The following is a 16,548-nucleotide window of genomic DNA, read 5'->3' on the forward strand; positions in this document are numbered from 1 at the left end:
TCACTTTTATGGCTTTTTATTTTCAACACTTTAATAAATATTCCGTTATGATAAGCCAGGTATACATATTTATAATAACCTTTTGATCTATAAATTATAAATGATCTATAAATATTGGGTCCTTCTCTGTAGGATTTCATTTTTGGGAATGCAGCTTTTAGCTAAAGGCTGATTAAGCAAAGTAGAATGGACACAAAGTAGGTAGGCAGCAAAGCATAAACTAGGTGTATCAATAAATTTGCTAAGTGTGAAAATTGCAGATAATAAATATAATTTAACTTTTTTTTATGTTATTAGAAATATAAGATTAAAGTTTTAATAGTTTCTTAAGCAAAGTCTGTCCCACTTGATTTCCATCTATGAGGATGTATGAGACCCTAGAATTAAAATGGCTTTGACACCCCTTGCATATCTCTTGCACCACCTAGAGGTTCATACCTATGGAGTGAAATCATTTTATATTGTCCATGATCAAAAAATATGGACAATGTATTTTAACATCCATTTCAAAAGACTGCACACAATTCTATTAACTTTAATTGAAAAATGTTCAATTACAAAAATACTTATAATTTAAATTACAGCTGATTTCTACATGAGTCTCTGCACACACATGTCAAAATAAATTACATTCATGAAACTGAGTATTGATTAAAAATGTTTTATGTCAAAATGAGCTTAAGTTAAAAATTTAACATATTCTATCAGACAATCGGTTTTAGATTACAGTCAAAAAACAAATTCATACAGACAGGGAGCAAAATTATTTTCATTTATAGCTTTAGAAGTTATGAAAATAATCATTGACATTAGACTGGTTTTTCCTCATTGGCTGTGGCGATGGGATCTTCTTTCAAACCCGGACGTGTTTCCATTAGTTGACGTGCTGCCAGTCACCTTATCCTATGAAACAAGTGACAGTATTCAAAACAAGAAGCACAGAGCTAACTGTTTTATCCATCTGCCTGCTCTTTACCTTCATATTGCCAACCATTTCCTCAAAAGATCTGAATGTAGAGGAATGCCTGAGGAAAGACAAAGGACAAATTAAAAGATGAGCAAAGTTAATGTCTAAGCCATGCATATATGAAAAGATCTAAAGAGACAAAGAGACATGGTGTTTTACCTCATACTCGGCACACTTATGGTGTGGCTCAGTGAGCTGGGAAACAGAAAGCAGGACATTTAAGCATTAAAAAAGACAAATAAGCCTTAAAATTACCTAAAAAAAACCATTTTATTTTGCTGCAGAGTTTGTAGATTTGTACACTAAGGGTTAAAACGTTTATAATAACAGTTTCAGATAAGTTCAGAAAGGAAGATCTATCTGTGATAATATATGTAATAATATAATCATGAATAATTCAACTCTTGTGGGATTAATTACATGTTAGCGTCATGAAATTAAAATCAGATTATGTTTTCATAAAGTTTTGCAGGCTCATAGATGCCAATGGGAAATTTTAGCCTGTTTGTAGGCGGTTGCTGGCCAATATGATGATGTCATAATATCTTATATAGATAAAAAGCACTTTTGTTGCTCGGCTCTCGATTGTGTGGAAAGGGTTTTAGACAAATCTTAATCTGTGTAACACAACCAAAAAAATATCTGAAGGGAGAAAATATCCATTAGCATGTTTAGGCGATCATTGTGAATGGCTACAGCACTATGGAGTCCACTTTGATAATAGAAAGTTTAACATATAGCAGATTAATAGCTTTCAAAAACTTTAAAAATAAAAAAGAAGACCAGTTTTAGTTTAATTTGAAAGCCCAGCTGTAGATGAGGTATAATGGTAAAACATCAGCGTGGGCAGTGAAATCAAATCAAATCTTTTTGGAGTCAGTAGCTCAGTGGCTCCATGGTGTAGAGGATTGACCTTATATTAAAGATCTCTGGCTTAAGACTAGTAGAGGATCCAAACCCAGCCTCTGGGGCATCACAAGCATGCTGATTCTTCTCCTGTGGTGACTCATTAGGAAATGAGAAAGAAGCTGGAGCACAATTTGAAAATGATGAGGTGTTTATGTGTCTGCATTCATGGAAACCACTGCTACTGATGTTCAGCAAAATTAACCAGATATGGCACCAGTTGATATCTAGATGTAAGCACATATTACACATTTTTATAACAGTATATTAATTATTTTATACTCATTTATTTTTCTGTCAAAATCACAGGGAGTTGCTAAAGCTGGGCAACAGATCCACAGGCTCCAGACCTCTGGCCTAGACACTGGGTGGTGAAGTTACAGTCTCCTTTATCTGGGAATCTGCTCCATGATTTTGCCTCTTATCATAGAATAACTGCTAGAAATTTTACATGCAACAAATTTGTTCTTTTCTTTCAAACAATTTCTTCTTATTGAACTATAAATTAATTTAAGTATTGTTTTCAAAATTCTTGAATTAGTCAAAAAATTGAGAGAAAAAAGGTGGAAAACAAGTTTTTGTTTAAAAAACACTTGACATGTCATATCTAAAAAGATAGAAATGAAGAAAACCCCAAAACAATTTAACATCTTCTTTAAATCACGCTGATTATTTCAGTTCCATTTCACTGACTGCATGATGCGAAATGTGTGATGTTCTAACACTCTAAATCACCACTTTCCACTTTTCTTTCTTTCTTTATTTTAGGTCACACCCTCTCATGCAGCTCACTTCAGTCTTACCGCTCACAGATCTTACCGTGGTGGGCTTGGAAGAGGCAGAGCTCTGTTGAGTTTGCAGCATGAAGATAAACAGACAGACACAGATAACGTCACATCAGCTTCTGTTTCCATAAGGATTACAACAACAGCTACTGCTGCTGATGGCCAGGTGCTCCACGGTGATTGGATTACAGCTGTTTAGTGGTTGAACATAAACACAAGAGGCACTTCAACCAAAATTTCGAGCCTGCCAGGAAGTTCTAAATCTGCTTATTTGACATCTTTTAATAGTTTTCTTCAGGAACTGGCCCAGTGCTGTGGTATGGGGTCATAATATATAATTATTATATGTATTTTTTTTAACATACAGGCATTGAATGTATTGTAACTATTTTGCATTGAGCCACGGTTACCAGACCTTGAATTTTAAGATCTACTGCTGGAGAAGCTTTGGTTTTGAATTTTTCTGCGTAAAATATTTCAAAAACAAAATGTTTGTAGAAATTCTGTTGCAAAAATAAGTTTGGAAGTAACAAAGGATGAAAAAGCACCACCCTGACTAGAATCCCTCAAGCAATCTCTTGTTCATCTAATCTGGGTTTTAAACCAATACTGGCACACTGTAAGGACATACCTCACTCAAACATACCATCACTTTAAAAGTTTTAATCTTCTTCTAGCATTGATAAAACAAGGAAATTTTATCTGGCAAGAAGTAAAAATGCAAATGTAATTTCGTTGATATAATTTGTATTTTTGACTATTTTCTGCATTAAAATGATAATAAAATGATAATTAATACAATTATTAATACAACAATAAGATTTTTGAATATCTGCCACTGATGAAGGAAAATAAATAAGAAACACATATAGAGCCATTAAAAGGTATTTGGATATAAAATACAATTTACTCATAAATGAAACCACCATGAAACCATGACATACTCCCTAGTGCACCCAGAGGCTTGTAAGATAACTGATGAAAGACTCCCAGATTAGTGAAGGTCTAACTGACATTAACCTGTTAACGATCAGCGATTTTTATTGAATTTCTACAAATCTGACAGACTCAAATGGAAATGTTAGTATCAGAAGAAATCCTTGTCATTTTTGAAAGGATGGTTATGAAAGCAAATTCTAAGGGTTACGACAGTGAAGGATTTTGTTAGTATTGATGTTTTTTCCTGTGGAGTTTAGAGTAGCTTTAATTGTGACTAATGCAGGATTACACGTTAGCAGCATGTATAAGGATGGCTTCCGTCTGAGTCTGTTCAGTCAGTACTCGGTACCATAATTTGAAAGTTTACATGTGCGCTTAATATTATCAGTACCGATGTCGGATGTGAAATTATACAAGCTGTTTTAGTTGTGCAACATTAAACTCTAAACTAAGACAGAATAATGAATCCTAATACGAGAGTTAGGATGTAAATACAAAAATAAAACTAACATAATCAAAAATTAAGGAGCCCTTAACCTATCTTTGAGCTCATAGTTTCAGTTTGTATTAGTGTTTATTTTATTCCCTGTATCTTTCCTCTCCGATTCTCTTGTGTGAACTCCTGTATATCTCCATGTTTCCCTGTCTCGAAACAGGTCTCACTTTTTAATTTTCTCAAGTGTCTTTGATTATCTTCACCTTCATCTCGTTACCCCATTGTGTCCTATTTCCTTGTGTATTTCGGGTTGTGTATGCCTGCGGCACTTTGGATTTTGCCACTTTAACAATGAATTTTGTTTTGGACTTTTGGCATATTGGTGTGACTGAGTGGGTTGCCTTTGGTTCACTCATTCTGTCTCGTGTTGATCTACATTAGGGGCCTAATTCCATGTTTCATGTTAGTGTTGATCTTTTTTTATGCCTTTTAATTTCAGTTATATTTCATTTTCCAGTCCTGATTGATTTTTGATTGTTTTTAGCTGTGTTTTATTTGTTTCACATGTCCATCATTTCCCACTTATTTTTCATTCTCCTGTTTGCTCTCCTGTGTTTCCTCTCAAGTTTTACCCTGTGTTTTGAAAAAGTGCTATACAAATAAAGTTATTATTATTACTATGATTTTGTGTTTCTGCACAATCAGAGTAAGGCTTGTTTTTCTGTTCACTATGTCTGCCTCAGTGTCCTGCATTTGGCTCCTCTCAACACCTAATTGCAATGCTTGTAACTTGCAGTCTTTGATAGTGTTTTCTAACATGTAAATCTGCCAAATGAAATATGCAGAGCCACCCGCTGTGGCGACATCTCGTGAATAAGGGAGCAGCTGAAAGAAAAAGCCACAGTTTACACTTCAAATCACCCTTTCGACATGCTGTCCACTTGTCATGCCTCTCTGTTGGCCTCCTATCCATCCATCTGTCCAGCTGAACTAGCCAAAGACAGCTTTTCCAACACCCCGATGATAGCCTTTGCACTGTGAACTCTTAGTCCTCTTTCATTATGTGCAAGCAAACCTGGCATTTAATTTTTAAGCTAAAGAGAACTTAAAGGAAGTACAATCTTAACGACATTTATCCTATTACTTTTTACTCACTAGTCATTTTTGAACAAAGCTAATTTAAAAAGTTTAAAAAAAGTATTTTATTATGAAGATTGAGTGGAGGAACTGACTATGGGTGTACCTCATCTGTGCCAGTCTCCTGGTGATGACCACGCCCACACTAGACATTGCAGCAGATGTCACATGGCCTGCATGAGAGAGACTGTCCCGTGTCCTCACATATCTACAAGGAGAAATTCACAGTAGAAGTCAGGATCTGAATTAAGAAAAGTCTCTCGCTATTGTAATATATTACATAACAGGCAGGTGCATACAGGGAGTACAAAGGTATTAATTCAGACGTAGCTAACAATAAGCTCATAGACGTCACTGGCGACAGTCCATCTGGCTGAAGCAGATCCCTCACTCTGTCTCTAATGAACGCCTCAGGCTGGTCCTCCTGTTTCCTGTTAATACTGCTGTTCCTTGTGCTAAGTCAGGCTGTGAGGCTATTAACGGGGCACCAATCCTATTTGACAAGGAAAATCCCATCCCTTGTTTCTTTGAAGAGATCCCTCTTTAGCATGTGAGTGCAGGACAAAACTTTGGAAAATCCCTGCGTCATAAAACATAGCAAGAACGTTTATTATTTTGTGCATATAATGAGGAACACTCACACATTGGAGTGGCTGATGTCATCCAGAGTTGCAGAGGCTGTGAGATATCTGAATGGACAGAACAAGCACAGGTTGACAGATTATTGCGCTGACACAATAGAGAGCCTACGACAGTCATTAGAGTACTTTCCATGGTTACGTAACAAAAGTTACATAACCATGGAACCAAGATATGTGTGGTAAGTGATCTATCACGACAGTGGTTTAGGTGTTTTAAACCAGTTAAACTATCAATGGTTTTCAAACAATTAGCAAACATTACTATGTTTATGAGGACCAAAGTGCACATACGGGGCTGAGGTCTGGACCTCTTGCCATCCTTTGGATAAGCTCTGTTTGATGTTACCGAGCGGACTCATTCCTAGTTGCCTTCTGATGTCTGCTGCATATTGTTCTTTGGCCAAAAGCACCTGCCTCAAGGCCTGAATTTCATCCTCTGTCTGCGAGAAAGAAAAACAAAAAGCTGATGTTACACATATCAATTTTTCTTTATAGCAGGGTTTCTATCCCACATTGTCCCAAATACCCCCATGAATAACTTTACTTTTGTAAGTTCAAAACGTAGAGCATCTAAGTCCTCCTCTGTAAGATCTGTGGGTGAAGATCCATTTCCCAGTATGCTCGGAGAGAAGTGAACAGAAGCTCCACCAAAACCTTAGAAACAGCAAAGAGGAAAAGACCAGATAAATAAAAAAAAATCATATAGATACTTTCCTATTACCTTTGACTATTTTATTAACAAAATATTGGCTATTGTGGTGTAACTGAAGCCCAAGTTAACTTAGCTGGCTCTTATATATATAATGTATTTGTATCTGATTTAATATATGTTTTAATAGAAAAGGTATGCTGCATTAACCAAAGCTACAAACCATAGTATTTAATGCTTTCATTGTGAAGTAGACGGGCCTTTGAAAAACATGCAAATTAACAACAAAATGCGCACTGGATGAAGTGTTCACATTTAATTAAAAACACCTAAGAGAACATATTCAGTGAGAATAAAAAACCCCATCACAAACAACGAGGGCAATGAACTATAAGATAAAGTCATGTAAAATGGAAACACCTATTACATAACTGTTTAGTTGCTGTTTATTTGTACAGATAAATACATAGCACTCACCAGACATAAATATCATTAGCCTTCAGAACCTCATCTAACTTAGAAATGCCTTTAAAATGCATAAAACAACAACAACATACACCAAAATGTAGGTATAGATACACAGTATAGCATATATACACAGCTAATGCTATAGCTAATATAGATGTTATGTACAAAAAGCCACAGAAAAGCCTTTTATAGATACATATGAAACTTCTGCATACTTTTAACACTTTTTGTAGACACATATAAACAGACACTGGAACTGTCCTCAGTGCTGAACTCTCCTCTCCCTCTTCCTGTACAAATAACTAGCTAATAAGTAGCTGCTCTGCTAACAGCTAACCTCACCTGTTGCACATTTGTTGCTGTTAGCTGATAACATTAACCGCACAATTTCAACGAATAAACCTTTAAAGTAAATGCATGTCGGTGCTAATTTCATACATGGTCCCATACAGACATGACGAGACGGTCTTACCTTGTCTGCTCATTGCTGCCAGTTTCACCTCGCAAGTGTTTGACTGGCTAGCTGCTGCCAACTGTCCCCACTGAGCTCAGCAGGAGGCAGGCAGCCAGGATCACCGAGGCTGTTAATGGGCTTACACCCACACACATACACACCACAGGAACAATGATGACCACGAGCAGGATTTTTTTTAAAGAAACTTATAGCACAATTAAACCTTCCTTAAAACTCACGCAAAGGAAAAAGAAGTGCCCTATCTAATACGACTTTATTACATAAAGTAGCATTGAACGTTGTCTTGCAAATTGGTGACACAAGTATTTAGAGTTTTTTAACTGAAGTCAAAGGTTTAACCATCAAAACATACTTAAAACAACAAAAGAGAAAGATAATTATTATGAAGTAAAAGTACTTATGTTGTACAATAACATACATCCCCAATTCTAAAATAACTTGTGTCATTGTGTAAATGTCATAAACCCATATGTTATCAACAGATCATAGAAAGCATATCCTCCTGAGAGCCAGCCTATTCATTGTAGTGGACAACAGCTAAACTGAAAAATATATACTTTTTCCTTGGTTCTCAGGACGAAATAAAATATTTAAACTGAGACAATGCTTCATTTTAAGAAAAATAGTAGCTCATATTTAACTCATTTCATCAGTCAGATGATCTCAAAAAGATCATCAGTCCACAAAAGCTGCATCTGCAAATTGTGGAACAATTTGTGATAATATTCCTCAACATAAAATTGTGAAGACTTATATATATATATACTTATATATATCCATTTACCCTTCATGATGTCATCAAAAGATTCAGAAATCTTCAGGCCCACAGGTGGCACTGTATTAAAACAGGTATGATTCTATTATGGAAACCAGGAACACTTCCAGAAATCATTGTCTGTGAACATGGCCAGGCCACCCACACATGCAGATTAAAACCCATGCAAAGAAGAGGAGCAAGATGTTCACATATGCCTACTGTGTCCTTTAAATTAGTTTAACTAAAAACATGCTGCATCTAACACAGTAAAGCTTCTAAAAACATGGGTAAAATCACAAATAAAATCTATACTCATGCACATGAAATCAAAGTTTCAAATCAAATCAAATTGCTAGTTTGAACAGTTGAGAGATGTTTTAGTATAAGGATCCTGAGATAAGTTGGAAGAATGACTTGTCTCCATCTGCTGGCTAAACAATCCACCACACTATGAAGGTAAGGGATGATTTATTTGGAAGTCAGATTACTTTGTTTTTTTAGTTAATATCCTTTTGCTTTTAAAAAAAAAAAAAGAGTTTTAATTACAGTGAGATACATTTGTTTATCTAACAAATACCTTCACATGTGAGCAAAAATGTGATAACTGACAGCTGTTATGTTAGCATTTAGCATTAGCATTTCATTGTCAAAATTAATTATTACATTTTTTTATTATTATTATTATATATGTGCAGTATATTTTAAATTAAAAGTAATAATATAATAATAATTTTAAAGACAAATTGGTGTAAAGGATTTCAACAGTGTTCATGCTTCTTATTTTTTAATATTTAATATGACATTTATTTAGTTATTGTCATTTAGATGCTTACTTTTCTGCATGGTGATTGAAAATTTGACAGTACTTTCATATGTTACAGCAACTGTGAAAAACCACCAAGACACCGTCAGCTGAAATGCAGCTCCAAACCGATCGTGCAGAGTTTACAGTTGGCTGTAGACACTCACAGCTGTACCTCTTTCCTGACCGCCTTCATAAAGAAATGACAATGAACTGGGCCAAAATTTTTTTATTTCATTGCTCCATAAGACCTGCTGCTGCTGATTTTCACTCCAGTTTGGCATACTTCAGCTTTTTCTTCTTGTTTTCCTTCCACTGACACTATTTCTGATGAGGCTAGATGGGCCAGTGGCCAAGTAGATGCATCTCTCATGTCCTGTATCAGATAAAAAAAAAAAAAGAAATCCTCTGAAAATGGTCATATATACGGAGCCCCGCAGGGGACATGGGAGAAAAAAAATTAAGACGGACTTTTGCGAGATCTCGCAAAACAAACTCGGGATCTCGCAAAGTCCGTCTTAATTTTTTTTCCCCCCATGTCCCCTGCGGGGCTCCGTACATATACACCGACTGGACGGAAAAATTGGTGAAAAAGCAGCCATACCTTCAAAAGTCCAGACAACTATCACTCAAGACCTCTTAAAAAATTACAAATCTGGAAACAAAATATAAAGAAATGAAGGTTGGTTCAAGACTTGACATTAACTTGTTGGTTACTTGGCTTAAAACATTACCTGAGTAATATAATTACTACTACTGTAAATATCTGAAATCCGTGTCAAAACAAAAAACCTGTATGTAACTTAATTTGATAAAAACCCGAGTCAAAATGTTGAGGAACATTTATTCACCAAGAGCAAATGAGATCAATGATCCACTTGTTTTCTTCCAGACACACAGTTACCATGCTACAACATAAATGTTAAGGTTTATACTTTATATGGGCCAAGTGTATGTACAAGCGACCTTAACCATTAAACCATTCCTTGCAAAATTTAATGGCTACATTACAACACCATACCAGTTAAAATCATAATCGATCATCATCTGAAACATGACCAAGTATGAAATAAATAAAATTCCAAAAATGCATCATATAACCATTTCACTATAGTTACACTATATACTATATTGTCTTTTTATGGAGTCATTTCCTGATCATTGATCCATTACAATTTTTTTTAAACACACAGTGCATTCAACTTAGAACATTTACAGTAGCATTTTTCAGTATCTCAATGAAAAAGCCATGACAGGAACATCTACGTTTCATCAAGGGTTACAGGAAACATCATACAAGGGCCACAGAGGTCAACATCCATACCGTTAATAGCAAAGGGTGGGCAACGGGAGCTCACCAATTGTAAACCATTAAAAACACATCATTAGCAGTCATGAAACAGACAAAGTGGTGAAGATGTTCATGGCGACTTATGGCAAAAATGTGTGGCAATATATGCAAATTCAGCAGTATGTAAAAATCTTTTACTCTGAGCTGCCTGTAGCACTGGCTCACAGATGATATGCCTGATGAGCGTGGATTCACATGGATTCAGAAAAGTTGACAATGAGGAACGATCACACAGCATCGGACAAAATATCAAAGTCATCGGACAGTTCAAAACACAGGAATGAGTTGAAAATAGAAATCCTCCATGCTAATTTTTTTTTTTTATAATAATAACTCCAAAGAGTGTAACATGTTTTTTTTCCCTAAACCTTCTTATCTAGAGTTAAAAACATGTCACCCTCCTAACCAGCACTGCTGCTGATAAATATCTGTTATTTCTACCTTTTAGCAGTTCTTATCAGAGCCAGCTGGATTACCTGGAGCTCCTTGGCTTCACGTAGCAGAAAAATAAAACTAACATAAAATAAATGTCTCTCAGTCTTAGTGAGCTGCAGTAGCTCTAAAAAATAGTTTTACTATTAGTACAAATCTTAGGTAAGGACAGGAAAACAGAAAAGAAGAAGAGCCTGGATGTGTCACCATAAAATAAATACAATCTATTGAAATGTTATTGTTTCATCTGCCCATTCTCATTAGTCGGGTGTCAGATAATGCTGTTTTGTCAAAGCCGAGGCTCATTTATGCACAAGGTGTCCTTTGGTGGCAGCTCACAATGCACCGGGTTATGGCACTGGTGACACAGAACTGTCACTTCCAACTTCATCATGCTAGGCTGCTATTTTAAAGGGAGGCCAACCAAGTAGTTATTAGGGCTTAAACCTAACTGAGTGAAAGCACAAATTAAAAGAGGAAAAACACAAAGTGCCATGGCCTCTCTCAGTCCCTGGTAGGATTCCGTGTATGAGCGAGCTAGAGGTGTGTCCTCTCCCCTGTTTGCTGAGCGGCAGGTTGGTGTACCTGTTTCCCATCAACTCATTACCTCCTGCACATAAAAGAGCCCATTTAACATGAATTCATTGCCAAAGTGCTCTCTCCAGTGCTCCAGTTTGGTTACAGACTTTCTCTGTGAACTCGTCTCTACGAGATAAGTAGATTTACCTGTGCTGGACATCACCTGACTCCCTGTGCTCTAATCGCTGCTCTCTGTTGGACTGCTGACATTTATGTTAAAATTAAAACTCTCTGAATCTGCTTTTTGGTTTTCAACTTGGTAAACCATGATACATAAGTTAAAACAAGAACCAAACCAGGGTCTCCTCCATGACAAAACTACAACTTATGCACCTCCACCCCTTCAGCCTCCTAACAGAGACTTCATAGGTGTCTAAAACCAGACTATTAACTTTCACGGACTAACTATAGCCATTGCATTAAGGTACTGTCACCAAAGGACATTTTATCTTTAACCTGGAAACATTTATGGCATCTGACAAAACAACATTATATCACTCCTTGAGATGAGAATGTGTTGGTTATGTATGATTTTTTTTTTTTTTACTTCATGTATCCAGTGTCATCGTCAATTTGTAGCTGGTGATATGATTAAACAACAGTGAACTGTACCATGGGGTTGAAATGCGCCATATTTGATTTAAAATACATTAAAAGACAATATGAATTAATGTAAAGTAACAATTATAACAACCTGCTCAGTGCTGCAGGAAAAACAGGGGGAAGTAGTCTGTCCTGCGATGAGGGGCTTTCAGAAGGAAGGAAAATGCCAAAGCGAATTACTAACTAAAGCAGAAACTCTAACGTCAGCAGAAATTTATAGCAAACTGTCTGCAAATAAAGCTCTGTGCCTTAATAACCTCATGATTGACATTAAAAACACTCTGGTGGGGGGCACACTAAAGACCACGCTGTAGGTCTGACAACAGCAGGTGGCATTTTCAACTGAAAGAATATCGATTGCGAATCACAAGAGAAAAGTGTAAATATGTATGACAACTTAGTTCTTGGAGGTTTGATGATGGCACCGACCGCCTAAGCCAGCAAGCACTTCTCCAACCAGCACCTCCCTGAGCCATGGCTCTCTGTTCCTTTAGAATAAAACATCTGGTAAACTTTATCCCCTCCTCATGTACTGTACTCATTTGAAAAAACTGCACCTGCATGATGGGCTTTGCAAAGTAAAAATGTTGCAAAGGATTAAAGACCTTTTTTTTTCCAAACAGTGCATGCTACACCATAATGCAAACTATGGGAAAGGTAAGGTAGGGCAGGCGACCTGTGTGAGTAAAGGCTGAGAGATACAAAAGAAGAAATAAAAGGGATTTCTTCTCGTACTGGCGGGGAAATACGTAGCGGACCGATCAGGGAGGGAGGTGTAAGGGATGTGAATTCATTAGTTCCTTTCATGGGCCATGCTTACTAGTCCCCTTCACCTCCGCATGGCTCTCTTTCTGAAGTGGAAAGATGTTTTGCCCCTTTCGTTCATCTCACTGAGGTGGAGCAGGGAAGCAGGCAGGACCGCAGGCCAGGATCGATGGGAACGGAGGGTTAGTTGAAGCCGGGGTCGGTGCGGTAGGAGTAGTGCCCATCTGATGTTAACTGGGTTGTCTCTGTCGCTGATGGCTGCAGCACTATAGGTTCACCACCAGCCTCTGTACGACAAACACAAGGAATATTTCAAGTGCTTGTCAGATGAAAAATCACTCACCGGACACATTGTTAGGCACCTGTTTAACTGTAGTTCAGGAACTGCTAATCTACTATGATTTTCCAACACAACCATCTCTATAGTTTACAGTGAAGAGTCTGAAAAGAGAAAATATCCGGTGAGCAGCAGTTCTCTGTATTCTCTGATGTCAAATAAGAATTGTCAGACTGTTTTGAGGTGAGGGAAAGCCAACAGTAACTCAAATAAACACTTGTTAGAACCAATGTATACAGAAGAGCATAACATGATGAACCTTGAAGCAGATGTGCTACAGGAGCAGAAGAACACACTGGTTGTCAATCCTGTCAGCTAAGAACAGGAAACTGAGACTACAATTCACACAAACTCACCAAGCTTGGACAATAGAAGACTGAAAAACATTGTCTGGTCCGATGAGTCTTAATTTCTGCTACAGTTGGATGCTAGGGTCAGTATTTAGCATAAACAATGTAAAAGCGTAGCTCCATCCTGCCTTGTAGTTCAGCCTACCTGAGTGCTGTTGACTCTATGACCACAGTGAACTTGTCTTCAACTGGCTTAGTCCACCAGGAATCACAAAACCCAAATCATCTCAAAATATATGGTTTCTTGAATATGATAGTGTGTTTAGTGTACCCAGTGTGCAGCCAGCAAATCTCCAGCAACTATGTGATGCTATCATGTCAATATGGCCAAAAATCTCTAAGGAATGCTTCCGGCACCTTGTGGAATCTATACCAAAGAGAAATGAGGCAGTTCTGAAGGCAAAAAGGGTCCAATCAAACACTAGCAAGGTATAAAATGTACAATGCTATTAATTAAAATACTTAAATAAAAATGATTCAATAGCCAGCAGCAAGACTTCTTACAGGAAAAGCAAACATAATACACCAGCCTGAATGCCTTTGCACTGGCTTCCTCTTTGTTTTAGAAGAGATTTTAAGATGTTCCTTATTACATTTAAAGCTCTTTGTAGCCTGTATCCAGAAAACATATTGGAGCTGCTGTACCCATAACACCCCAAGTGTAGTCTGAGATGGTAATTGTGGATATATTTCACCGATATGATGTTAGATTTTTTGGATTTTGAGTGTGTGTGATTTATGTGTTTTTGTGACACTCTTTGTAGCACTGTTTTTTTATAAGTGCTATACAAAAAAAAAAACAAAAAAAACGTACTTGTGAGAAGAATTCAACAAATAAAACGGTGCTCATTCTCACCTCTCTCATCAGATTGCAGCTGAGCCTCCAGGTCCTCCGGGGACACATAAAAGTCCTGCTCCTGGCCCTCTCGAGGCCGTGGTTTACATCTTCCACAGCAGCAGTTACAGCAGCAACACAGGCAGCAACAGAAGTAACAGCCAGTGGCCAGGCCACACAATACAAACAGAGCCTGTAGGAAACAGATTCATGAAATAAAGGTTAAGAAAAGAGGTGTAAAAGGTTGTACAAGAGCAAGTAGTAAACGATCCTGTCTTACCTTTGCCCACCAGCTAGAAAGGACAAAGTAAGTGTTAACATTCTCCTCTCCAAACTGCTCTGCCACATATAGCCCTAGAGAGCCATATTTATCGTAAATGTTACGCTTTGTGGGGTCATTCAGGATGGCGTGGGCGTTGTTTATCTCCTTGAACTTATCTGCGGCCTCTGGATTGTCGGGATTCTTGTCAGGGTGGAACTTTAACGCCAGTTTCCTGCAGAATGCATCACAGTCAGCTTTACAGGTTATCAGACCTTTCTGTGAGCTAAGCCAGGTGACCGGAGTAAAGCCTCACCTGTAAGATCTCTTTATATCGTCCGTCGTGGCCATCTTGTCGACTCCCAACACATGGTAGAGAGACTCACCCGCGGTGGACAGAGAGCGCTGCCTCTGCTGCTCACTCATGATGCCTCACGTCCACAGGCTGCACACAGAAATGCACAAAATTAAGAGGCACTGCTTGGACTGTTTTACCAGGACGTACATTCATTCAACTAAAGTGAGGCCCTTGTGATTCCATGCTCTCTGCTGCAGGCAGGCAACAGCTGGTCCTGTGCTGTCTGGATGAAATACAGATGTCCAGTACTTACTAGAAACACCCAGCTGTGTGGGAAATATATGGAAAATAGGTCCTGGAAAGGGGGAAAAAATAGTGAATTTTTCTCCTTTTTTTATTTTGATGATATAAACTTTCGATTTTCAGCAGGAGATAAATTCTCCTTATTGATTTTTGAAGGTGTGACATCTTGGCAGGACCCCTGATGCATATGCTGCTTTTAGTAAATCAGCAGCTGACACCCATAGAGACAACGCACTGCAACAGCACAGGCTTCATCAAGTGAAGACCAGAAAACACACTCTTTAAAGAAGACAGAAGCCTCCAAATGGATGTCATCTCGACACAAATCAACAGCTACTATGCTGTTTGAAGCCCTATAATGCCTAATTTCTTAAATTTTCATCAAAAACTCCATGTTCAGTCAAGCGGCTGTCAAATTTCCACTCGTCACGAATCGCATCCCGCTCCAAAAGATGTCTATAGGAAGGATTAGACTCTGAGTACGATGCTGAGAGCATAATCTCCGTGCAAGCATCAGCAGCAGCACTGCTATAGCGCACAGCATCCATGTTGGTTCGCTTCCCCGGCCTGCTCTTGATGCAAGACAAGAATGGATCGTCAGCAGTTATTTTCAAGGACAAGGACCAGAGTGTCGAGGAAGAAATGGAATAATGGAAATGCAGGAGGAGGCTCACCTTTCAGTAGGCTCGAATGCGCTGCGAAACTAACGATTCCAGCAGGTTATGATTTTAGACAGTGCAGCGTGACTATGGCCGCATCTCCTCTCACGTACCCGGACCCTCTCTGGCTCCCACTACACAACCATGGACAGTGCAGCAGTCCGCTGGCTCCGCCCCCCCACCACCCCACGACGACCCGACGTGCGCGTGCACGACGGGGAGGATGCTAGAGGAAATATGTGCAGCTCCGCATTCGTCGTGAAAGCTAAAAAGGGAGTTCCTTTAAAAAAATATTACATTTAATTTACCCACTGGAAGTTGTATAAAAAAGATTTAAAATGGATACTGAGTCTATGGAGGTCCAGGAGTGACTAAATGAATTAATTAAATACACCATCAAATAATGTGTCATTAAATTAAATTGGCATTAATTAATTAAATAAATATTTATACCACATTTAATTAATTAATTATTGACACATTTAATTAATTATTTACTGATGTATTTATTTAATTAATTTTGGCAGTCCTGACCCCTGGCTGCTCATGAATTGACCCTGTGCACGAGAAAATGCTAACTTCCTGGTTTGAGACCGGATGTGGGGTTGTGCATTTCCGGCAGCTTTACTTTGCGGTCAATCGCTACTGCGAAGATATACTCCAAAATCATGTCCAAAACTCGAAAACGGAAGGATCGTGTTAAGTTACAAAGAGGAGAAGGTGGGAACACTCACCACTGTTGTGTCATAAAAAATCTAATGATTAACTTTGATGTTTAAAGAGTTTAGATCGATCAGTTGTTTACATCAGTCAAC

At 37.9% G+C, this 16,548-nt stretch overlaps 2 protein-coding genes across 5 annotated transcripts; both read right to left on the reverse strand.

Annotated features, from left to right (window-relative positions):
• Positions 1 to 645: 645 nt before the first annotated feature.
• LOC146494372 (tumor protein D54-like) lies at positions 646 to 7,528 on the reverse strand. 4 transcript variants are annotated; one of them, XM_085144831.1, is made up of 9 exons: positions 7,401 to 7,528; positions 6,356 to 6,465; positions 6,103 to 6,251; positions 5,812 to 5,859; positions 5,277 to 5,378; positions 2,693 to 2,719; positions 1,127 to 1,162; positions 977 to 1,025; positions 646 to 903 (listed from the first exon to the last, which is right to left on the reverse strand). In XM_085144831.1, the coding sequence occupies exons 1-9, from the start codon at positions 7,411 to 7,413 to the stop codon at positions 826 to 828; spliced, it is 612 nt and encodes a 203-aa protein (XP_085000957.1). In that variant the 5' UTR covers positions 7,414 to 7,528; the 3' UTR covers positions 646 to 825. The 4 variants fall into 4 exon arrangements, 3 of the variants coding, with proteins under 3 accessions (XP_085000957.1, XP_085000958.1, XP_085000959.1); XM_085144832.1 differs by lacking the exon at positions 2,693 to 2,719; XR_014871405.1 differs by lacking the exon at positions 646 to 903 and having other exon boundaries at positions 971 to 1,025; positions 2,693 to 2,849.
• A 2,261-nt stretch (positions 7,529 to 9,789) lies between these two features.
• dnajc5aa (DnaJ (Hsp40) homolog, subfamily C, member 5aa) lies at positions 9,790 to 15,907 on the reverse strand. The gene is made up of 5 exons (XM_085144835.1): positions 15,749 to 15,907; positions 14,790 to 14,918; positions 14,495 to 14,708; positions 14,236 to 14,407; positions 9,790 to 12,979 (listed from the first exon to the last, which is right to left on the reverse strand). Exons 2-5 carry the CDS (start codon positions 14,897 to 14,899, stop codon positions 12,876 to 12,878), a joined length of 600 nt encoding a protein of 199 aa, XP_085000961.1. The 5' UTR covers positions 14,900 to 14,918; positions 15,749 to 15,907; the 3' UTR covers positions 9,790 to 12,875.
• Positions 15,908 to 16,548: the final 641 nt, after the last annotated feature.

This window comes from Neolamprologus multifasciatus, chromosome 20, assembly GCF_963576455.1.
Source record: "Neolamprologus multifasciatus chromosome 20, fNeoMul1.2, whole genome shotgun sequence".
NCBI lineage: Eukaryota > Metazoa > Chordata > Actinopteri > Cichliformes > Cichlidae > Neolamprologus > Neolamprologus multifasciatus.